At 39.3% G+C, this 24135-nt stretch overlaps 1 protein-coding gene across 50 annotated transcripts in view; it reads right to left on the reverse strand.

Annotated features, from left to right (window-relative positions):
• Positions 1-24135, reverse strand: part of pleca (plectin a) — a 92688-nt gene that overhangs the window by 12344 nt on the left and 56209 nt on the right. For 10 of the 50 annotated variants that reach the window (XM_078954771.1, XM_078954782.1, XM_078954783.1 and 7 more), the window contains 31 exons: positions 23036-23097; positions 20098-20187; positions 19671-19706; positions 18593-18670; positions 18397-18489; positions 16177-16343; positions 15363-15478; positions 15027-15133; positions 14212-14331; positions 14038-14133; positions 12484-12611; positions 11877-11970; positions 9249-9403; positions 8681-9017; positions 7710-7787; positions 7445-7606; positions 7262-7366; positions 6278-6373; positions 6014-6139; positions 5765-5917; positions 5474-5628; positions 5272-5398; positions 3937-4120; positions 3755-3775; positions 2859-3016; positions 2601-2779; positions 2375-2513; positions 1912-2268; positions 1713-1796; positions 1527-1631; positions 287-385 (listed from right to left, as the gene is read on the reverse strand). In XM_078954771.1, coding sequence (XP_078810897.1) covers positions 287-385; positions 1527-1631; positions 1713-1796; positions 1912-2268; positions 2375-2513; positions 2601-2779; positions 2859-3016; positions 3755-3775; positions 3937-4120; positions 5272-5398; positions 5474-5628; positions 5765-5917; positions 6014-6139; positions 6278-6373; positions 7262-7366; positions 7445-7606; positions 7710-7787; positions 8681-9017; positions 9249-9403; positions 11877-11970; positions 12484-12611; positions 14038-14133; positions 14212-14331; positions 15027-15133; positions 15363-15478; positions 16177-16343; positions 18397-18489; positions 18593-18670; positions 19671-19706; positions 20098-20187; positions 23036-23097 — 4007 coding nt within the window. Of the gene's footprint in view, positions 1-286; positions 386-1526; positions 1632-1712; positions 1797-1911; positions 2269-2374; positions 2514-2600; positions 2780-2858; positions 3017-3754; positions 3776-3936; positions 4121-5271; positions 5399-5473; positions 5629-5764; positions 5918-6013; positions 6140-6277; positions 6374-7261; positions 7367-7444; positions 7607-7709; positions 7788-8680; positions 9018-9248; positions 9404-11876; positions 11971-12483; positions 12612-14037; positions 14134-14211; positions 14332-15026; positions 15134-15362; positions 15479-16176; positions 16344-18396; positions 18490-18592; positions 18671-19670; positions 19707-20097; positions 20188-21089; positions 21129-21231; positions 21247-23035; positions 23098-24135 lie in introns of all 50 variants that reach the window. The other 40 variants (XM_078954776.1, XM_078954777.1, XM_020707201.3 and 37 more) reach the window with 11 other exon arrangements.

Below are 24135 nucleotides of genomic sequence, written 5' to 3' on the forward strand. Positions count from 1 at the left end.
TGTTTTTGAGCAGCAGGATTTTGGAGATTATTTGTAAAGTGCATTAGTTTTCCAGATTCCTTCTTTAAAGTAGGTGCACAGCCTAATCAGTTAAACCAGTGTTATTACAGAACCAGGAATTTTTGGCAAAAAAAAGCAGGAAAGCCACAGCAACAGAAGGCGCAGATCAAATATGATTTAGACTTCAGAGGGGCTGACATCCTAATGCAGTCCCTTTCATTCAGATTGACAAAACGTATGTCTTTATAATGACTCCCCACATCTGTTTTTGCTCAGCGAGCTTTACCTCATCTTCCTCCAGCCGACTCTGTGTGTCCGTGATGAATTTAATGTACTGGCTGGTGAGAATCAGCAGCTCACTGTAGCGGGTTCTCAGCGTAACGTACTGGAAGAGATGCACAAAAAACAATGTGATAACCTAAGAACATTTTTTTAATAAATGCATTCATTTTACAATACATATGGATAAACAGTGTTCCCTCGCTATTTCACAATGCTCCTTTCACGGTATCGCTGTTTTTTTCAGTGCAGTTTTGTCTGCATTTTTTCATAATAATTTTAGTAATATTTTTAATTATCTAATATAAATGCCATTTGTGATGTCCTTTATAGATGTTATATTATATAGATTATTTCTGAATGTCGTGTTGCTGCCACAGAAATGAAATTTCCCCATTGTGGGATTAATAAAGTCATCTATCTATCTATCTATCTATCTATCTATCTATCTATCTATCTATCTATCTATCTATCTATCTATCTATCTATCTATCTATCTATCTATCTATCTATCTATCTATCTATCTATCTATCTATCTATCTATCTATCTATCTATCTATCTATCTATCTATCTCTTTTTTACAGCACACTGTGTCCTGTGTTCTGTCAATGTTGTCAATCATTTTCTGCACAGAACGCATTCAGGTAGCCAGATTTGCACAAATCCTCGATCAAGAGCAGATCTTTGTTTCCATTCTATAAAACTGACTTATTGTTCTATGGTTTGAACTTTGAGAGTAGACAAGAGAAAAGTGGGAAAATATCTGTCTGATAAATGTATATAAAGTGTGTAGTGAGGCGTTTTACAGCCTTGAAACATCAATATTTATACTTCATGGATTTTACGTATCGCAAAGTATTTTTAGAATGGAACACTGTATTCAGGTCTCTTAGTGAAATCAGTTCAGTTAAAAAGAGGGCATCAATCAGCAACATCAAAGCAGTCAATGTTTTGCACAGGCAAAAAAACAACAACAACAATTTAAATATTCTGCAAAACTGAAACTGCAAAATCGCTGTTGATTTTGGCTCTCAGAGACTTTTGACACAGGCCTAATAGCCCCAATTCCACATCAATATGTTACAACTTCTTTGTGCACAACAGAACTTGCACACATTGCTGTAGACAAGTCACAGGAGCAACGGAGAATGTGGGTGGGGACTGTAAGCATTTGTCATGAAACTGTTTAATGTCAAAAATTCCTGAAATTCATCTTTTTCCTTGTGTGAGATCGTGAACACCAACCTCTTGGATGATGTTATCGGATGCACATTCTACTTTGGGTTTCTTTAGGGGAGATGCTAGGGGATCCTGTAGAGCTCTGTATGTCAAGATTAACAGCTCATAATCCTTTAAAGACAAAACAAAAAAAGAACCCAAATTTAGAAATATGCTTCATTTTATTTTAGAGCAGCAAATATAAGTATGCACCTTGATTGAATCTATGTAGGCTTTTGCGCTCATCTGGCAGTTGTCGATCTCGTCTTTGTTTTTCTTGATTTCTTCAAGGAGTTTCTGGAATAATCATCAAAACAGATAAACTGTTAAACAATATAACAATTAAACATCTGTATCAAAGAATTAAGTCTTACCAACAGGATATATAGTCTCCCCTATTGTGTAAAAATACCTTTTCCTCTGAAAGCTGCTCCTTGAGAGCCTTGCTGTTGTTGATTGGCTTGGCTTGAATATTCTCCTGCTTCTGCCGGGCTTCTGCGAGCCAGCAGGTCAGCCACTCGTAGCTTTCGCGGTAGGACTTCATTTTGCTGCTTAGGAAGTCGAGCTCTCGCTGCCTCAGGTCTATCTGAGAAAACACAGCTTGCCAGCGCTCCAGTAGGCTGCCGACCTGCAGTCGATAATGCTCCAGTTCAACGTCACGCTCGCTGTGAATCCTCATCATCTTGTCGTTGATGGCGGTTGCCCTCTGCAACTCATCCTGCAGTCGGTCCATGCCTGCCTGGTCTGCCTCTGCTTCAGCACGCATTGACTGTTGATAAGAAGAGCCGTCACTTAGAGCTACAAACAGGTAGTTGGATCTTCTCGACGAAGAGACCAAATGACTGAAGATCAAATAAAAACAGCCTTCTTGATACCTTCAGTTGGCTGCGTTGATCCTCAACTTCTTTCTCCTCATTTGGCACCTTTCTAACATCCCGAAGACAAGTCTCATAGTTTTTCAGCGTCTCCTCTGTGTCTTTAGTATTTCTGATCACAACATCTATGGTTTTCAGTCTGAAAACAAATTTGTACATTAGAGGAAAGCCAGATACATTTCAAGAACTGTCACAATACAGAGCATCAAGGGTGTCTTAGCCTCACTTGTCCAGGTAGACGGAGGACAGGCAATAGACGTGGTCCATCTTCTTTAGGGTGATTTCTAATTCAGAGCGCAGCATGGGGGCTGAGCTGGATGGTTGAGGAGATGCCAAGATCTCCTTCGTCTTCTCAGCAATGGAGCTCAAGTCCTTTTTCAAGCCTTCCAGCTCTGATTGAACTTTCTGTCGCAAAGAAGACAGAAAATCTTTAGAGGCACTCTCTCAGCAACCAGTTGGTGCTGCTTTTGTTCTGCAGTGTTACCATCTGCTCTGCAGTCTTCAGAGCACAGGCTTTCAGGGCTTCCTTTTCTACTGGCTGCCGAAGATGAGTCACCGTTCGGTTTTCACAGCTCTCCAGCTGCAGACGGAGGTCTTTGATCTTCGTCAGGTAAGTCCGACACACAGACTCATCTTGATCTCCTGGTTGGGGTGAAAAATAACAAAGTTGTTTCCCTTTTTTGCTTTTGAAACCAACTATTTAAAGTTAGGCTTTTTTGGTTGCTGTTGCTCGGCTACAACCTTGCCAGCAGTTAGTAGTCTAAAGTAAAACCTTTGATTATCAAGTTTTAATTCACCATTGGATGATTTATGGAGTTAAGTTTGGGTGGCCACACTTACCTTTCCAACAATTTGGGACAGATTTGGCACATAAATTACTTTATTTCTTTACTAATAGATTTAAATCCTGCCTTAATTCCTAACTGCATCTGTGTTGTTAAATGCTCCTTATCAGTCACATAAATTGTTATTTTCAAATGTTATCAGACACAGTGGCTTGTGCACCCCACACAGTCGAGCAGAAATCATTTGATTGGTATTTGCAATCATTAGGAGTTAATCAAGCATTTATTCACAGCATGTAATTTACACATGTTTATATTTTAGTCTATAAAATCAGCAAGAGCAAAGTTTAAAACTGAAGTTCATTAAATCAAATACTGAAAAGATCACTAGTCTGTTGACAAACTCGAGTAATAAAGGATTAGTCTTCAAACTCTTTTGTTCATTCAGTTTGCAGGAATCACCACAGAAACACTCAGACTGAACACAATTGAAATTAGAAATAGGAATTTTTGAGCTTTACATGAAACTAAACTTCAAAGGACACTTAGTTGTGCTCAGCCATTCAGAAGCAGTACTTTAAGTCTAATGTCTTACCTGATATGGGTGGCACAGAGCCTGCAATGTCAACCCAACAATCAATTCACACAAAAATGAACAGGAATTAATCTGAACTCTTGTCTGCTATGAATTAAACTAAAACAAAATTGTAGTTTGGATGCACTTGTCTAAGACCTTTGACTGGTAGTCTATATGTGTGAAAGCTTAAAGGTCCAAACCTTGCTCTGCAGAGCTGGCCATTGAGTGAAAGTGCTGGTTGGCTCTTTTGTAGTTGGACTCCACCTGCAGCCTGTCCTCAGCTCCAAACATCTGAGAGTCCTGGCTGTCTCTCAAGAATTCCTGGTAGTGCTGCTCCAAGTTCCTCAAAGCCAACCGGTATTCCTCCACCCTCAAAGTCTTAAACTGCACAAGAAGCAAAGAGATGAAGTGTTTAACCCAAAGCTGTGATAAATTGTGATAATATAAGAGTAAGAAACACTTTTAGATCTAGATTGAAGATCCATAGTAAAATGGTTCAGCTTTAAACGGAAGCTACTGCCTCAGGTCTACTGATAATTAAATCTTTAGTAATAATAATTCTAGTTAAATCTTTTGTTTTTTTACAGTGGTGTCTACTTATACACGGAACACAGAGATCCCTGCATCTCCCTCCTTTTGAAGTGATTTTGACTTTGGCATCAACATTGGCTTTATTAAACTGGTGTTTGCTTTTTTGTTGTTTTACTGCTTTATTTTAAAGGCTGGCAGAGGGGGAAAGCATTTCTTTATGTGGGTGTGCTCTGAAGCACAGAAGTTTGACTTTTAAAGTTATAAAAACAATGTCATATATTTTCTAAGTGCTGGCAGCTATGCGCCAACGTAGATGACCGGCGACTATCGATGCGGCCGTCGAGCAATTGTAACGTCCGCTTGGAGGGATAAATGTAGGAATGGGAAGAAGCCGTAGGGGTAGGGAAGCACCTTTGTGTCTTCTGAGCTTCTTTCTTGACTTGCTCTAGTAAAGAACATAAGTTAGACATTTATGTTCGTTATCTTTGGATTTAGCCCTAGCTTTACACTATTTTACTTTTGTATTTTCTTCTAGTGAGATGTTTTCATTCTTTCACTTTCGCCCACCGTGTGGGGATTTTCACTCTAGTTCTAATAAGGTTTTGTTAAAATATTTTTGAATCTGACTTTTAGTTTAATTTTTCTTTCATCTGGCTTTGCAGAAACCAAGGCTTAGGCAAACATCTGATGTGGTGAAGCAAAAAGAAAGAATCACATTTCTCTAAGCTGGCACAGCTTGAGTGCTGCACATTTCTTCTTTTCTTTATAGGGTACTCATTGAGGTCACAGCTGGTTTGAATAGATATTTTGCGTACACAGGAATATTGAGGAGTTGAGTTTTCTCCTTTTTTTTTTTTTGAATCATGACTTTTATGACAATAAATCTTAAACAGAGCTGAGTTTAGAAGGACATTCTTGTTTTAAGAAAATGTTTTTTAAAGTTGCTGTTGACAATCAGAAGGATTTAAAAGATTTAAATCAAAGTTGTTGCTTTTTTTTTTTACCATGCTGACGTTCCAGGTGTTGATGATGTGGATGTCTCTCATCAGGTACTGCCAGGACAAAAGGCTCTTTAGGTCCACAAACATCGTCTGCCACATGGCGTGCAGCCTTTGCAGGTTTCCATCCAGCCTGAGGTTAGATAGAAGCGTTCTTACTTTTGTTTCAACTTCATGCAAGTGAAAACCTAATAGATGAAAAGCCTACCCAGCAACGCTATTCACAGCATCCTTGTTGGTAGGAGGCACCAGGAAGCAAATGGAGGGCACAGATGCCTCACTGCCTTTATTGTTCACAACTCTCCATTTGTAAGGCTGAGTGTTGTTCAGCAGAGCACATTCGTCTCCTCTGTGGACTGTGATCTGGAAGAAAGAAGAGGTTAAGGAATGACTTGGAGCATTCACACCATTCTTAGATCAAGTTTATGACAGAAGTTGTAATCTTTGAAATTTTGATTTAAAAAGAAAATCCTGAATAAAAGGATAGTGTGAAGCCTACCTCCATTTGTTTGAAGTCACAGACAGCCTGGATGGGCAGTTTTCCTTTGATAGGAGTCGTTGGGTTCCGCGGCTTCAGCTGTACAATGGTGTTGGCTTTTCGCTTCAGGCCTTCCAAGTGAGTTTTAAACTCTGCCAGTTGTTCTTTCTCATCCTGCAAAGAATTTAACCAAAGGTAAGAATCATGTTTAATATTTCAAACTGGTAGTCAAGAGTATATCTGAATTCTCAGCAGTGTTAGTATACTTACGGCTGCATCCTGTAGTAAATCTTCTAGCCTCGTCACAGTGACTGAGCGGTCACATGTATACTTCCTCCTCATCGTGTCCTGCATCTTTTTCATCTTCTCCTCGGCTTCCTTAACATCAGTGAAGAACTAGGCAAAGAAGAAATCAAACAAATGCAGCTGTGGATTTGTTGTGGAATTTAGAACTGGTTTCCAACTTTGTCCATTCATGGAAATTGGAACCACATTAACTGACTGCATGGTCTTTTTCCATGATAACGTTGTTACCTGGAAGTAGGCTGTATTTTCCTTTAGGTGGGTTTCAATGCAGCAGCAGAGCTGGAGGATCCAGCTCCACTGAGTCTGCAGGGCTGCAGTGAAAGCCTGAGAAAAAAACAACACTGTTACCCGATAGCAGTTTTATTATTTTTTTAATTACAGTAGGATATATACCTGCCTAAAAGAGTCCAGGCCTCGAGGGCCAGTGTCAAACATGTTTTCTAATCAACCTGCCACTGAAGCTCCTTATTGGCCAAAAACATCTGATCCAGGTAATCAGCAGCAGGTCAGACAGCATTTCCTGTGCATCCCCCTCACTCCCACCAATGACCTGCATGTCCTCCTCATCGGTTCTCCTCTAAGGCTCTTTCCTGGTAGCTCCAAAAGTTTCTACTCTTTATCCTCTTCAATGTCCTCCTCACGTCATCCTCACTGATCTTTGTTGCTTCCTGCTTCACAGCAACCACTTACCACACATTTTAGACGTTCGCCTTGAATTATTGTTAAAATTCTGTTTATGGGAAATAAACCCACACCCACATGGTGATTTATGAAGCTGTTGTGTCAAATAAACAAAGCTAACAGTGGCCGGACTGTTATCCACTGCCATGTGACCACAGTCACACTGAGACTAAAGCAGCTGCTGAGGAGCAAAACAAAATCATAAAACAACAAACCAGCGCTTAAAGACTTATTGTAAAGGAAATCTGTTGGTCAAGGTAAACATAGGGCCCAAAAGTCATCATAGTCAAAGAAATGCCTTATAAAAACAGATTTTAATCATCTGCGACCAATTTACTGTATTTGCAAAATGTAAACAATGGAGATTGAGGAGGTCCATTATTTTTATGTTAGTACTCAGCTAAGGGTCCCCCACACCTCTCCTGATACTTCTACACTACAGAATTGTGGTACACTAATAGAGGGCTGGACTGTGCTCCGAGAGGAGCCATCAGAAAGAGAAGGAGAAAAGGAAACTCCTAAAAGCATCACCTCTATTGTCTTCCTGGCAGGGTGTCCATCTCTCAGTAGTTTGTCTCCCGTTGCCTGGACGCCGTTCACCTTCTTTTCCCGCAGTTCCAGCTCTCTCATCAAACCCTGTGGAGCAACAAAACCACCGTGACTTCACTGAGATTGCAACAGTCAGAATGAATGAGTCACTTGTAGTAACACTACCGAGTAGTTTTCCTTCTTAGACACCATGTTGGTGTTCCGTTCGCTCCAGTCGTAGTTGACCTCCTCCTCCTCCTTTTCATTAAGCCACATGAGTTCTTTGGTTGCTGCACTGACAAAGGTGTGGAGCTCCACTAAGTAGCGCAAACGGGCTTTTGATGCAGTCTGCAATGACACAGAAGAACGAGATAAAGACAAGTGTCATGAACATTGTTTCAGTCATTTTGGATATCTTCCTATAATTTCACACAATTTTTCTTCGACTCACCAGGAGTTTTCCATACTGAAGCTCCAGTTTTCCCAGATATTCGCGGTATGCTGGTTTACTGACAGGTGAAATCTGACTCTGGAGGGAAAAAAAGCAGTTTTTATTCATTTAGGTCAGTTTGGCCTTGATTTTACTGTTTTTTGTTTGAGATTTATAGGATTTAGCTGAGAAAAACTGTGTTAAAGAGATCAAAAGAAAAAAACAAAGTTTCTCCTCTTTTAGAGACAGGGAAAGTCGCAAGTGGACTAGCAGATTAACATTTAAAGGCCCACTCCGATCATCTTTTGATCTAGTTTAGTGTTCCCAGTGGTCTTTTAATTATGATTATGCTGTTTTTAGGGGGAAAAATTCAAGAACTACTGCAGAGCTGCAGATGTTCATCAGAAATACGCTTCCGAGTTATGGGGCAGGACTGTTAGTGCGGAGTAAGCCTGCCTTTACCATCATCCTCGTGTTTACACTTTCTCCCGCTAGTTTACAACCCCTCACAATCTGAACCTACCATTACTGATGCAACATAAATGGCAAGCAATATCAGAGCTATCCAGCTGCTCAGACAAGGTAAACAAAAATGTACATGGATCTATTTATCTACAAGTGAATGCATGGAGCAGAATGGAGCACAGCAGAGGTTGTGGCCCACAGATTGTAATTTGTAGGTTTTTTCAAACTGCAATTTCTTGTCTGCTAATGAGTCACAGTGTTTTGAATAAGAAATACTCAGAAATGCACTTTTAAGCTTCTTATTCTGTATATACATGTCCTCCATCATCATAAAAATTCTACAAGAGCATGTTAAAAACACCAAAAACACAATTTTGATTTGAATGGGTCTTTAAAAAGTACAGTTGATATTTTTCTCTTTTGGAGATAACTGCAGTTAGGCTGTAGTTCTCAGTAGAAAACTATTTCTAGTAAGATGCTTGGACTAAATACATCATATCTGCTTGTTTAGAATAACTTTCACGCACCTCGTCTGCTTTGGCTCTTTCTATCTTGCTGCGGAACTCCTCCACAGACTGGTGGAGCCCACGGTGGCTGCCCAGCTGGGACTCCACATTGGCCAGGTCAGACCCCCACTCGCCCTCGTCCACCCGCCTTTGGTTGTCCTCCACCCAGCCCAGCAAGTCATGGGCGTAGCGCAGAGTGACCTCATCCAGCTCTGGCCGTGTGCTTTTTGAGGACTGCTGCAGGACCTGGACGGTGTGAAGCTGAGTCATCGGGATCTGAGAGGCGGCTACGCCGGACTTCAGGCGCAGGTTATACTCACTGCGCAGGTTCACCAGCCTCTCATGGAGACGATAAACTCTGAGACAAAAACGCAAACCGTTAATGGTTATTTTTCCAAGCCTGTTTTTTAGCTCATGTTGTTTGTTAAATGAATTCCAAGAACTCTTGATTAGAAAGGACTTAAGATAAATAAAAAACAAACTTTAGACGTTTGATTGATACTGTAACTAAACACATAAATTTTTGAATTATACACTTATATCCTCAAAAGGTTTATCTCGTCTGTGATTTCTTTATTTGCTTCTGCACCTCCGATACATCTGTTCTGCCTGGAGGTGGCGCCCATCCTTGAGGAGCTGAACGTCATTGAAGAGGAATCGGATCATTCCTTCTGCTTTTTCCAGATCTGCCTCCACCTCTGCTGTGTGCTGCGGGGCTTTCCCTGAACTCATCCTCCTCACATCCTGAGAGACAAACACAACACCAAAGCTTTCATGGAGGCTCCATTGTACTGTCCAGACCTGCTATGGTTTACCAGGAAACATTAAAAAACTGACACAATACATTTCAAAAAACAAACCTATTTCCTATTTGGCTTAAGTCTTTACTTTAGTTTTTTTTTTTTAACAACCACAACAATAACAGATTTGTTATGAACATAAAAAGTAGATTTATTGTCTCCAAGAACTTCATGAATGATGTGATCTTGAATCCTAGTTTCCTTCAGTTCAGTTTGGTACGCTCGATTGAAGCCTCAAAAAGGGCCTAATTTTAAGAGTCTTGACCAAAAACGATAAAGGCGGCTGGAATGCAGGGTTCCCGGAGGGGAATAAACAATGGTAATGGGGAAATTACCATATCAATGGCGATCAATTAACACCACCCAGTGGGGGTCCTTGGGCAAGACCCTTAACGCTGCTCGTCTGCAGCTCCCCCCAGGGATGGGTCAAATGCGGAGAACAAATTTCGCACACCTAGGTGTGTGACAGAAAGTGGGACTTTCTTTCTTTCTTTCTAAACCCAAATTGAAATTTATCTGCAGATCTATGTGAATAAAACATCAGTAAAAACAAAAAGAAGCGAGAAAAGAAGAAAAAGTAATTTAGAGTGAAGCTGAAATAAAAGATAGTATTTCTCTCTGGCACAATGTAGTGCTATTAGAGTGCATTTATTCACTGAAAAAATTAACATTTTAGAAGTTGAATCCTACATGAATTTATCAGTTATTATAAAATTACCTTTGTCCTGCTAAAAAGCATATAGATTTAATTAAGTACTTAGTCATAAATCTTTTTATAATTTGTGGATCATTAATGAAATGTATTTTGCATAATTTACCTTTTGCTAGAATGCAACCACAAGATGTTGCACAAGATCCAGTGCTTTTTGTGCCAATTGAAGGCTGCGTAAATGAAGGGGTTTTGTCAGGTAAGGCATCAAAGCCAAATCAATCATGCAAATCATGAAGAAAACATTTAATTAGACCTGCTGTGTTTTGGGTTAACCATAACTACCAGGTGGAAATTGGATTTTAGTGCCAGGCAAAGATGGAGAGGACAAAGGCACGTTGTAGATAAAACAACAAAGGCTAGAGTGTAGTACTCAGACTCGGAACTCTGGAGGCGACAAAAGCCAAGAACAGGATAAATAAGGACACAGAACATGGATAAGTAGGTCTGTACAGGTTGCCAAGGCAGGGAAACAAAGATTATGTGGGTAAAGGTATGCTGAGGTTGGAGCTAGAGAGAGAAAGGTTCATGGATGCAGTGAAGGCGGACATGAAGGAGGTTAGTGTGAGTGGGGAGGAGGCATAGAAAAGGACTAGGTGTAGACCTGTGACGGTAAGGGACTTTTGATCACCGTGGTGATGAACCAGCAGGGGGCGCAGTGTTGCGGTTATCGTCACACCCCTAACTAGGTGAAAGCTAATGATTTCCTGAGGCAACGCCTAAGGGAAGCAGCAGATGGACAAAAAAGATTCTACATAAAGGCAAAGTGATGATTTCTCCGAAACCTTATGGCTGATTTAGGGGTTCAAATTTGATTTTAATTTCTCTCTGGAAATTAAAACGTTTTTTTTAACTTAAAATTGCTCGACATGTTTTGATCACTCTTACATCCTTAAAATCAACTGAATCTAAGCTTTTAAACAGAATCTAAGCTGACCAAAGTTTTTCTCGTGTCATGTTCAACATCTTTCCAATTATCACTGGCTGGATGTTTTGTATTTTAATGAAATAAAGTGTAATACAGTGTTAAATGCACAATGCTGAGGTGTTTATTTGGTGACCCAAATGTCTTACATGGGATTATCAGGATGTTAAATGTTAAATTCATACTACTCAGAGTTAAAGATGTGACTGATTTCCTAAAACTGGAGAAAAAAACCCCACCATAACTGAGATGTTAATTTTTTTTAGTATTTTTCATGTGATTGATCTATAAATCAAAGACTAAAAATACAGACTTATGAGATGTATGTCACATATTTATAATACTTTTTTAGATGGTTTTATTAAGTGACAAAAATCCTCTTTGGTTAACATTACATACTATTGAATGAATGTAAAAAACATACTGAAAAAGCAGTCTGTTACTTTAACCTTTGACCTGTATTAGAGGCCAAGCTTGAATCACAAGGTTTGCTGTTATTTCTGCTCCTGAGACTATAAGTCCTCCTGTCATGCTTGCATGTGAGGAAAGGAGTGACCTTCAATGCTGCTTGTAACCATGGTTACATGTGACAAATCAATGAAGTTATGGGGAAAAACAGCTCAGTCAGCATTTTCCATCAATAATCCTTTTTATTGAAAAAGGTATTTGTTTGGTTTGGACTTGAACTCTGCACAGGCTATCTATGCAAAGGGAGTGGAAGCACGCTGACCGATTGAGCTTTCCAGGAGAAAGTGAATAATGAACAAAAGGTTAGTGACTCACCGCCTGCAGCAGGGTCTCCACCTGGTTGAGCTGTTCCTCACACACCCCGGACTCTGTCTGCACTTTACCTACGATCCTCTGGAGTCGCTCCATCCTGCAAAAAGAAGAGAAGGTCAAAGGTCAAGAAGAACTTCAGATCAACATACTCTTTTGTTCAGGGAGGCACACGCGATAAGTAAATTTTTCACTCACTCCGTCTTGGAGAGAAATAAACGTTTTAGATGATATCCCTGCTGCATGAAAGCCATGATGAGCTTCTTTGTGAAATGAATTTAGTTCACTACAGATGAAAAAACTAAGTCAAACCCCAAGCCCTGCCTACCATGTGATTAAAACATCCCTAAGAGTGTCTATGAAGGACTATGTTACTGAGAAGAGTGTTTCCCCAGCGATGCCTCGGCTGTCATGTGTTTCCTCTAATTAGATTTTTTATTTTCCAGCTCACAAAGCTAACTGCTGCTTCCAGTGTGGTCTTTATCGTTAGAAGATGAGTCATGCTCATGGTCAAACAGGAACCTTCTCCGAATGCCTTGCGGCTTTATTTGAACGTTTGCTTTGGCAACAGACATCATGTGATGAGGGTCTGTTTGTGGCCTAGATACACCACCTCTCAAATTCAGTCCTGAGGAGGCGCTCCCTCTCCAAAATGGCAGCATGCAGTCGACCCCATTCCTTCTCCACGTCAAGCGGATGGTAACCGGGCGGCACTTTGACCTGACCAGCCTTGACTGCACCCTGAAAAAGAGCAGAACCGCATCATAAACATTAACTGACTGATTTCGCCCGTGACCATGTTTTTACAGGGGGCGTCCTTTAGACAATATCCTATTTAGTAATCATGGTTTGTTATTTGCTGAAGACATAACAATGCAAAGAAACATGCAAGATGGTGTAAGCCTTAACCTGGAATATAATAATTTGTTTTTGCAAAAATGTTTTTCAATGCTTCTCAATCACAATAAGATATGTAATACATTTTTTCTTCTCTGTCCCTTTTTGATCATGCTTATGTTTGCAATTTGTGCAGCTTTAAAAGTTTGTGTGTTGTGTTGTTTGCTAACATTCAGGGAATAAAAAAAATAGTCTTCCCTCACTAAATCGCGGTTCACCTTTTGCATTCACATTGTTTTGTGTTTTTTTTTCAGTGCATGCCTTTTTTTGCAGCACACCGTATTCTGATTCCTCATTGGCTGTGGACCTTGTCAATCAATCTCCTCCATGCCGTGTCTGCTGTACAGAATTGACAAATCTACAATCTTTGAGCACATCTTTGTTTTCATTCTATAATACTGGATTTAGTTTGAACTTTGAGAGTTTTAACAAGAGAGAAAAGTGTGAAAAGTGTTGTGAGGGCTTTTACAGCTTTAAAACCTCTGTAATCCTATTTTGCTAACCCATTTTTAAAACGTACCACCTGCGTTAACAAGAGGCCATTTTATATCCAATTAACGAAATTCAGAAAGAAAATTGGCCTGACTTTCAAACACAAATCCTTGACAGTTCTCAACACTGAAGTAATTTTAGACTGTCGTTTTTGTGTCTAATAAGAGAAACTAAATTGGAAACTACTACATGTCAGACCCCTGAAAATACTGACTGTTTGGCTTTTTAAACGCGGGGCGGCCGTGGTGCAGAGGTAGTACGGTCGACCTCTGACTGAAAGATCGCCCATGTGTCAAAGCATTCTTGGGCAAGACACTGAAACCCCCATTGCTCCTGGTGGTTATAGGTTGGCGCCATCAGTGTATGAATGAGTGTGTGAATGGGACTGGGACTATGGCGATCTAAGAAGGTAGTTAAGTGCTATATACACCATTTACCATTAACTATATTTAAAGTGCTGTTGACACCAGAAAGGCCCTCTGATTACCATAAGGGACATTTAAAACCCTTGCAAATATAATTATTCAAGAAACTAACTTGTGAACAACAATCGTTTTTTTTTTTTTTTTGGTGGTGGTGGTAGAGAAAGATCTCCAAGTACTCCAATAACTGCAGTAACTACGTCGGACTACTTCAGTCAGTTGTAAGAAGAATTGACCTGGTCCAACAGCTGGTATGAAAAAGCATGTTTGTCAACTTGGCTTCCAAATCCTTAGAAATATGACTGCAGGATAAACAATGAGGGGCACATTAACACTGAGCTGCAGACAGAACTCACCTCAAATGACTTGAAGATGTGTTTGGAGCGGTTCTTGTCAGCTTCTTTGGCGGGAAGTTCTGTTTCTTTGAACTTTAAAAACTGACGCCAAAGAACCTGCAGAAAGGAATGAGCCATCATCAGCCTTTTTGTCTTGGTCGGTTGCACCATGTTTAGTCCAAAGATGACAGTCACCTCTATCTCTTCATAGCTGGTGGGGAACTTCTTCTCCTCAAAAACGAGGATGTGGTGCCTGATCCACTGCAGAAGCATGGTGACCACCTCATAGTACTCCTGCCAGCGAAGCTCCAGCTCCTGAAGCAAGGCACACACATGCAGATCTTCAGGATTAAAGCTAAATCTATGATGTTCTGTTTAAATTCTTGAGCTGAATGACATGGAAAATTTGTCTTGGTTACTAATTTGACACAGACTTCTACTGAAGTGGAATTATTTTAAAATTTAATACTACAACAGTGGGGTACTGCATTGATAATTGGTGTCTTATAAAAATGCTCAACTCAAGTCAGCTAACGTGTTGGTATTTGTAAAATTAGTGTCAATGGAAATGTTGCACTGAATACTGAATACTGCTCTTTTGTACTGCAGGAACAGTTTTTTCATACCTTAATTCACTTTAAATTACATTTAACGAAGTCTCATGCTGCATGACAATGTTTTTTTTTCTTTTGGTTTTTCCTAAAATCAATAATATGCAGCCCCCAGCACTGTGTGTACTTTGATGAAAATGAAACCTTTGGGAAAGTTTTTTTTTTATGCTAAACTTCCGTTCAAAAAGAATAATCAAATACATTTTTATATTTTTATAAAAATACTGTGTGAAAAAAAGCTTACTGTTTCTTGTAGAATTTAGAATAAATACTTTAAATTTCTGAAAACCTGTTGCATCAGGCCCTCGAGGAGCTATGGAGTGTAAACCGTTGGTGAAGTTTTGTGAGGTTCTAAACTTGTTGGAACGTGTGAGAAAAACAGCAAAGAGGAGGGCCTACATTTGCTCTGACTCCATCCTGGATGTCTGGAACTCTGGGCATGGCATCATACAGCGAGGAGACATATGTAATAATGGACTTTTCATCTGGATGGGGCACATCCACATCTGGAGAGTCACGTAAAGGAAAATTACCTTCAAGTCATTCACTTTTACTTGCAAGTCCAAACTAGCTTTACTAGGTTGTTAAAGAAACATAACTACTAAAGACAGACAAAGGAAAATGTTTTAGGTCTTCTGCACCGAATGGCTATAAATCTAGACTTGCAATAACTTTAAAGTTAGATATGTTTTACTGTGGTTTCGTTTTGGAAACTCATTCTCTGTAGAACCTTACCTTCAGGGTCAAGCAGTCGTGTGACACCCAGCTCTCTTTCCGCCACGCTGAAGGCCTGCTCCAGATTCTCCTGGTTAGTCTGCCGGTACACCTGATTCATATCTATCAGAGCGGGTCTGTGGGACAGGGCACAAAAAAGGATTCCACCATTGGTGCTGCAGAAAATGCCTTCATGATAGAAAATATTTCTTGTTCTATTGTGTTAAGTTTCTGTCTCTTTTTTATTTATTTAATTGTTGCCTTCTGACAACGAGCTGTATTTTCCTTACAACTACCTTGCTTCCAAACATAAAAGACGAAGGAATTACATTTCCCAGAACACGTCCCAACAGAAATGATCCAATGTAAACATTACTTTAGAAATTCCACATATGATCATGACTTTTAGAAGGTGGCAATTTGAAATTTCCAGATTTAAATAGCTGCATTTTAGGTTGCAGGTGATTGGACTAATAAGATCCTCCTTTTTTGCTGTAAAAGTAATTTGGTGTGAGGATAATTGCAGCCAACCAACAAGCAGAGACAAGCCAGGAGAATGTCATAAATCTATATGCATGTAAATCTACGGTGAGCCCAGAAATACCAGAGATTGCTAAGAGGACATGAGGAAAAGTTTCTTATGAAAAGCCTAATTATTCTCCAAGTAGACACATACACTGCAAAACTCTAAATGTATTTTCTTGAGCGCATGATCGTCTGCGCACTTATTTTATTCAAATATCTCCATTTTGATTTGATTGTATGTCTGCAAAGAATTATGGGAAGTGCTTTTGAGGACTGCCCTGAACAAGTCGAGTATGTATCCATGTATCACCTGTGCTTGTGTATGATTGCACTGAAGAGCCTGCCATCCCTCCAGCTGGTGGTGAAGTTGTCACAACGAAGACCCTGGTATCCCTCCACCATCCTCTGAGACCACAGCAGCAGTCTCTCCTTGGCCGTCATGTCATCCGACTGGCCATTGACCTGAATGTCAGAGATCTGCAGGCGAAAGAGGAAAGGAGAGATGGATCGGTTCCTCCATTTCACAGGGACTTTTTCTAATTTTGGTAAAAAGTGCATTTTATTTAAGAGTTATTTGCTCTTTATTATCTCTGATTTCTTTTTGGTTTGAAGTGGTTTTAGGAAGCAGAACCATTTAAATCATTTAGTCATTTCAAAGGCTAAAAAGGGAGCGTGATTCACTTAATTTTCTGGTCTCATCAGACACTTGATTATCAAACAGGTTCAAAAAAAATAAAAAAACAAAGAAGCCCCTGTTTTTGGTTTCTTCCAGATAACTATGTGTTATAAAAAGGGTTCATGACACAGTTCTTTTAGAAAAAAAAACAACTCCAGAAAATTAAAATCATAAAAGTAAAGAAGTCTGAGCACCTGCTTCCATGATATTTCATTAAGATGCTCTTTTTCCGTAACAGAAACAACATTTCAACAGTTTGTCTGAGCTAGAGGGTGAGAGCCTCAGTCATGTGAACATCAGAAAAAACTTCTGCAGAGATTTTTACATTGTCACCTACAAAACACAAACAGCTGGTTCAGAATGGTGATCCAACAACAAGATGCACAAAAATATTGATGTTTGAGTTCACCTAGACTAGTTTTCATAAATGTTTTAATGTTTATTTTGGGTCCAAAAGGAAAAAGACAAATAAAATAAAAACTGAATTTACTCTAAATAAGTTTCAAAATTGCATGTATGCAAAGACAATCAAGCATCTAGCCCAGGCATGTCTAAAGTTCTTCAGGTTCTTCTCATAAAATCAATAATATGTAGCCCCCAGCACTGTGTGTACGATTTTATGATTGTGATTGGCTGAATTATGTTGTAAGCCATTGCAAACCTGTGGCAACAACTTGGTCTTGGTCAATTTAAAGTAATTTTGGTAAAAATGTATTTACATTATTTCTGTTCTTTGTGAAGAATTGAAGAGTATCCTATTCTAAAAATGTATTAAATACTTCATTTGCATTTATTATAAGTATGCAGGCCAAGTAGATGGTCCCCCACACGTTTCACCTCATCATATCGGACCCTCTTTGCAAGTCAGGACGCCCCTGATGCAATCTCTCCAGACCTAGATATTTGTTATTCTGTTCTGCCAAAAAAAGTTTTAATTCTCCCTCATTTTGTGCATGCATTTGTTATTCCAATAAACTTTGGGTGTTCAAGAGTTAACTTTGTCAAAGAAAAAGACTTGAATATGGGTATATCCTTCAAAGACTGTTGTGAAGACTAAACCACTTTCAAATCAAATCAAAATCAACAGACTTTTTGGTTTAAATGAAAGCTCTTAAACAGCATCACTTCATGTTTTTGTGTATTAGATCTTTAAAGCTCTTTTTCTAATCAATAATTCTATCTGTTGCAGTTTTGATGATTATCTTTTTCACCAACAAACCTCGTCTCAACTGGAAAGTATGGTAAGCAGTGTTTGTGTCCAGGTTGTTGTTTGCAGAAGTGATGATGAGTCAGTGCGGAACTAATCATTTCACTGGCAGGCTTTTTTTTACTACTATATAACAGGAAGGGTGGGGAACAAAAAAAGTATTTTTCCTTCAGTGTGGAAACCCCGGGGCTTCAGTGGGTACAGAGTGAGTCAGAATGGAAACAGATCCTCACCCTTGCAGTAAAATCTTTCCCCTCGCTGTTTTAAAGTGGTCCTGACATTTCGATTAAAACTCTTTTCAGGCACCTCCGAGGAACAACTTCAGTGTTAACAGAGAGATATAAATGTTGATTATAGGAAAAAATGGATAAAAATTTAGGTCGGTAGACAATAAAATGATAGTTTAAAAAATATTAGCATAATAAATTTTTTATTTGTTCTTCAATTAAACGTTTCTGAGCATCAGACACGTTAAATCCCTATTCTTTTCTTTCACACAGAGCCATAGAGATGACAAATGTCATGTGAACACCTTTGACTGAGCACTCACTCTTTCTTTCTTGCTGCAATTAAAATGAACTTAAACAGAGGAACAGTTAATTTCAGATTCAGTTCTGCCAAGGGGGACTGAAATTCTCCAACTCTACCTGGAAGTGAAGGATGATGGTCCATATTAGACCTAGCGTTAGCTTGGGATTTCCATCTGCAATGTCATCATTCCTGATGTTGACCAGTTTGACCTAGAAGTAGAAATCATAATCTGAATGAAAATCTGTGCTGTTAAAATCAGAAGAAAAAATATTTTTCTAAAATACAGGAATTAAAACGTCTCGACTCACTGACCTGTCTGTGTTTCAGGAAGTCCAGAGCAATCTGGACGTTCTGCAGTTTGTGGAAGCGCATTCGGCCTTTTTCCCGCGGCTAAAAGAAATAAGAGCACCGGTCACAAACAGCTTAACTTAGCATCAGGTGTGTCTGCGTTCAGTTCATCAAAAGCCCTCTCCTGCTGTAGAGCTTTTTCCAATCGGAGAATGTGGTGTTTTTAAATCACATCCTGCAAAAGTGGAGCTTCTTCAGATTTGACCCCATCAGCACATGATCCTAAAAATGCATGAGTGCAACACATGGTTCTGCAGCTGAAAGCATGATGATGATGAGGATTGACAAATGGGAGGGTAATTCTACCATAAGAAAACTGGATTTTTTTTAAAAACCTCAATACCAACCTTCTTTATGCTGACGGCTGGACGTTTTGCTGCTTTAACAAAGTCACAGTCCAGTTTTGCCATTTCCCTAAACACATTTTCTGTCTGAAACTCTAACAGTCATTTCATGCAGGGACTTTCTACCATTAAGGCAGTCTATAAAGGTTTGCTCCAAATATGATCAAAGGATCGACTAGCAGCAAAAAAAGTGACTTTCAGTGAAGTGTGTGTGAGTTGTGCGGGATTGCAGGCCGCTCTTTAGAACATTTTTTATTAATAATTTTCAAAGAAAGTTAGTTGTAGAGTAAAGTGTAGTATTTTTTGTGTAAAATGTCTAACCAAGGAAATGCAGGGAAGGCTTATGTATAACTTTTATTTATTGAAAAGTATTAAATTACTGTATAACTAAAATCTATATTTTTAATTTGTCTGAAAAAATGACCTTTTGCATCTCAGCCTCACAGGCTTCAGTTATTATAAGAAAAAAATATTTTTTCTAATAAAAAAACTCACTTCAGAAATGTTTATATAAAAATGGTCCACTTTCCCCTTCTGAAGTTCCAGCTAAACAAGAAAATAAAAGAGTGCGATGTCGGCACAGAGAGGGACAACAAACAAGGAGAGCGACTGCTATCATGCACAACCCAGCAGCCACCTGGGGTTTTGGCACATGCCACGCCGAAAGAGGCAGTCACCGTGGTCCAGGCGCCACTCACCAACCGTACGTTCCTCACAACGTCACGTTCCCTCTGCTACAGCGTGAGCATCGCAAAAAGGGAAAGGCAGAGGCAGAAGGGGAAAGGTCAGGGTGAAGGGAAGCAAACAGGAATTAGAGAACCCAAAAGGAAAGAAAAGAAACAAGACAGTGCAGAGAGGATACAAGATGGAAGCAAAGGAATGAAATTAGTGTTTTAAAGCTCCATCACCAAAAGACCAGTGCTGAAGTAAGTCAAGAGTGTGCATAGCCTCAGCATGTTGGCAAAAAAAACCAACTAACGTTTCTCAGTCAACACATGCAGAAGTGGAGACCAGAAGTCCACCAGCTCCAGTAACCGAATAAAGTGGAACAACATGAGCGTAAAGAAAGTCAGACGAGACCACGAGGGGCTGACAGCAGGATCAGGAAAATGACTGCAAACTCACCAGAGTCTCTCCAGAGAGGACCTCCAGCAGGGAGATGAGGTTGTGTCCATCTCTGAGGTCCTCGTACAAGTCAGTGATGTGTCGCTGAACCTGCACACAAAACAAAGAAGAAAAAAAAAAGGATAAAGTATCATTATCACCTCTGCAGCTTGTATATCATGATCTGATTATTCAAAGTACTTTATTTGCAAAATATTGTTTTATGCTTTGGTGTTTATGAGTGTGGCGTTATTTCACATGCCAAAATGAATGAGAGCAGTTATTTCACGTAGCAGACACACGACAGCCCTGAAATCTTCTCAAAGCCAGAGAACAACGACATGTTCATGTTCATATGGGACAGACGCCCTCACTCACTCTTCCTCACATCAGATCTATCAACACTCAAACTGTTAGACTAACAAATAATCAAGAAACAAAACTTCTAATTTGGTGGGAAATATTCTGAAGGTCATCGAAGTGTCTTCTGCACACATCAAAGTTTGTCACATTGTTCCACAGCAGGGGCAGAGCTACAGGGAGGCAAGCAGTCCCCCAGCAAAAAGCCCCATGATTTTTGAGCCAATATTAATATTACTATTAGCAAGAAATCTTCAATATAGGCTGCTTTAAGCATTACAAACTTAACAAGTATAATAAAAAAAAAAAAAATAAACTTAGATTAAAATGTTTTCATTTACCACCTATCTGCAGTCCATATTAAATGTTCTAGTGCTGCAACTTTTCCACAGAGCTCTAGGTTTGGTGCAGCTCTGTTTTTTAAACACACCCACTTCCTGAAACACTTTTAATAACAGCGGCATTCATATTTATGTTCGTTTTAAACACTTTTTTCATCTTTGTAGCAATTACAGAAATAACTGACCTGTGCAAAAACATTTTTGGTCCTAAAATGTCAATGATCTTTTGTCGGATCCTCGACTTAATATTTACATGAGAAAAAAAAAAAATTGCTGTATCCAACAAATGTGGTTTTAAAAATGTCATCAAACCTCTTCTTGTTTCCGCAGAACTCCCAAAGATATGAAGCACTCCAAAGAGTTAAGAGGAGAAGCAAAAAGTAAGATTGGAATATTAGAAAAGTAACACTCGCATGCAGGCAGATATAAGTGTGTGCTCACACACAGCACCTACCTCTGCCTTCCAGTGCTGATGGAGAAAGATGAAAAGGGAGGGAGGAGGAACATGAAAAGAAGATGATGCGTGAGAGAAGATGGAAAACTAGGAGGTTGATTTGAGAGACAGACCAGAGGTCTGCAGTTAAACCAGAGGTTCAGAGAGCAGCTTGGGTAAAGCTGCTCAAATAAGTTGTGTGAGATGCGACACTGCAGATGGCAGTGTTGACAAAGCTGGCTGTCAGGAAGCGTATGTGTCCTCACACTTTAATCCCATGATTCTGTTGTGACAGAGTTAAAAATGCCTTAAGGCGACCAAAAAAGCAGGGCATCTATGGTCTTGCGGATCCAACTCTGAGGGATTTTCCAACCATCGACTCCTGATGGCAGAATCTGGCAGAGGTCTCAGACAGATTAACAGCACAGAAGAAATTCCTAAAACTTTATCACACTCCAGTTCCTGTAAGCCAACAAGTGTTCATCAAGCAGAAAATGCTACAGAGGAGCCAGCCTCTAACCCAAAAAGATAAGCTTTATCAGCGTTACAAATCTACAAAATCTGTCTCAACATTTTAAATAATTTGATAAACCTGTTTTAATTTTAAAAATAAATGTACAGATTGGGCTCATCTGCTTATCTTACATCAAAGCCTGAATTGCTCCCCTAGAAATAGCGCTGCTTAGTTGTTATTATTTGCAGTATGTGATGGAAGGACTGAGTATTTGGCACTGATGGATCGTTTTCTTGTTGCTCTGTTTCCCTGAGCAGCTTAACATGATCCACAATAAGAATCAAAAAGGTTTTTTTTTAAAGTTTTTTTAATCTGTAGACATTCATCTGGTTTTCATACAGCCAAAAAATCTGAACTCTAGAACTGATGCTCAGCAGCTGTTAAATGCTAAATGATAAAAACCTAATATAATAATGAACGTTAAAAATGAAAATAGCTCTACTGCCACAGCAAGTTGTAGAGCTGTAATTAAATACTTGATTTGATATCAGAATTTGTCTGTTTTTGGTATGAAAGAAGAGTTCAGTATCACACCAAGCTCTCTGGCCTTAGATTTGACAATTAGATCACTGCCAAACATTGGTGTTCATTTTTAAAAAAATGTTTTTTTCAGTAGTTCATTTACGTCATTTAAATGCCTGCCCAGTTTCCTAATTTTCACATAAAACTCTTCCATACATTTATAACACCATTTCCGTTTTCTAAAACTGCCTTTTAGCTGTTTGTAATTCAGAATTTGTGATGCATTTAACAGAAAAACAATTCACTCAAAAATGAATGTAAAAAATAGCTACTTTTTAAAGAGTTGCTACACTAAAAAAATTGTTTAAATGATAAATGTGTTCCTTAAAAAAGTATTTATTTCCTCTACGGGGTGGAGTATTCCTGATGATGTTTTGACACTCATACCCTGGAACCAGGAGCTTCCTGTTCTCCTGCAGATCCCTGAGAGTCTGGATCACAGATGTTCTAAAACGCTGCAGTTCTTGAGCACTAAATAAAGTGGATCCAGGTGTTGACATGTTCGCAGTTAACTCAGTCAGCATTGCTGAGCTTCCATGTGCAGATCTGATCTTCTGGTGCGTCTCTAAACTATTCTAATTGCTAGTTTTTTGGGAGTTCATATTTCTGTTTTTCAAACAAACCAGCCGCTTCAGTGTCTCCTCAGAAAATATTTTCAATAATGAGGTTGAAACTGTTGAAGCAGGTCAGCATCACCTTACGGGTCAGTTTTGGAATCCTTACTTGGAAAGTTATGTTGTAGGAATGATTAACGGCTTCTTCAGTTAAGGAGCTCCAATTAAATCTTACCTTTATCAGGTGTTTGTTGACCCATTTTGTGAAAGTCTTCTTCTGTACTCTGTCCCGTTCATCTGGAACACACAAAAAAGATGCCCTTATTAGCTTTTTCATCAAAGTAAAATAATGGTTTCAAGTGATTATCACATGATTTTTAGTCAGAAAGAAAACATTTTTTCAACTTTTCAGTCAAAAGCCAGTCTGTTAGTTACATAAACTAATGGAAACAAAAAAAAGATTAAAATAAAATCCTTTTTTTTTAACCGTTTTTCCAACCTTATTTCCCCACAATCTCAAATTATCGACCCTGGTTTGGTAGTTCTATTTTAGAAAATGCTTTGATATAAAAATAAAACAAGATGCTTTGCTGAAGTTTCAGTACACAAAGAAATGATTTGTATGCTTTTGCAGATCTAAAGAAAGAGGGAAACGAGTACAGAAGGACATTAGGTCGGCTCACTCATTAGATAATTGATTTAGGTAAACTGCAGAGGCAATAAACTGAGGAGGACTTCTGATGCATCTTCCTCTGGTGGAATAAAGCCTGCTCATCAAAGCTAATGCAAGAAATGTGTTGCGGTTTGCAAGACTGTTATTATTTTGGTTTAGATTCAAATGCCTGATTGCTTCTGCATATTCTGCACACGCCTGTGAAATGCATTCTTCTTATTCATCACCCATAACATGCTTCTTCAAGCCTCCATTGTTCAACGAGTGAACACTGGGTGACAAAACAAGATAGAGGCTTGATGATCCTTGATGAAGTGCTTACGAATGATAAGACGGTGACAACTGCAGTCTTTTCCTTATATCACTTATCTACACGTGGACTTTGGTCAAAGCTCGAGGAACAGAAGCTATCAGACCGAGACAGAACTGAGAAACCAAAGATGGAGACACCCTGCTGTGCCAAACTCCATCTGGGGGGGGGGGGCATGTCAGTGGTTTATGGAGACGCTCACAAAAATCAGGGCTTCAGCTTGAGACAACCACTGGGCCAGCGGAGACAGAGCATAAAACCTGTTGGATTTGTCAAAACCACTGAAGGACACCACAGAAGAAAACAAACTCACAAAGAGAGCTTTCTTTCCTCAAATGTATGGCCTGCAGGC

This window comes from Oryzias latipes, chromosome 11 (assembly GCF_053564925.1).
Source record: "Oryzias latipes strain Hd-rR chromosome 11, Olatipes_Hd-rR_3.1".
NCBI lineage: Eukaryota > Metazoa > Chordata > Actinopteri > Beloniformes > Adrianichthyidae > Oryzias > Oryzias latipes.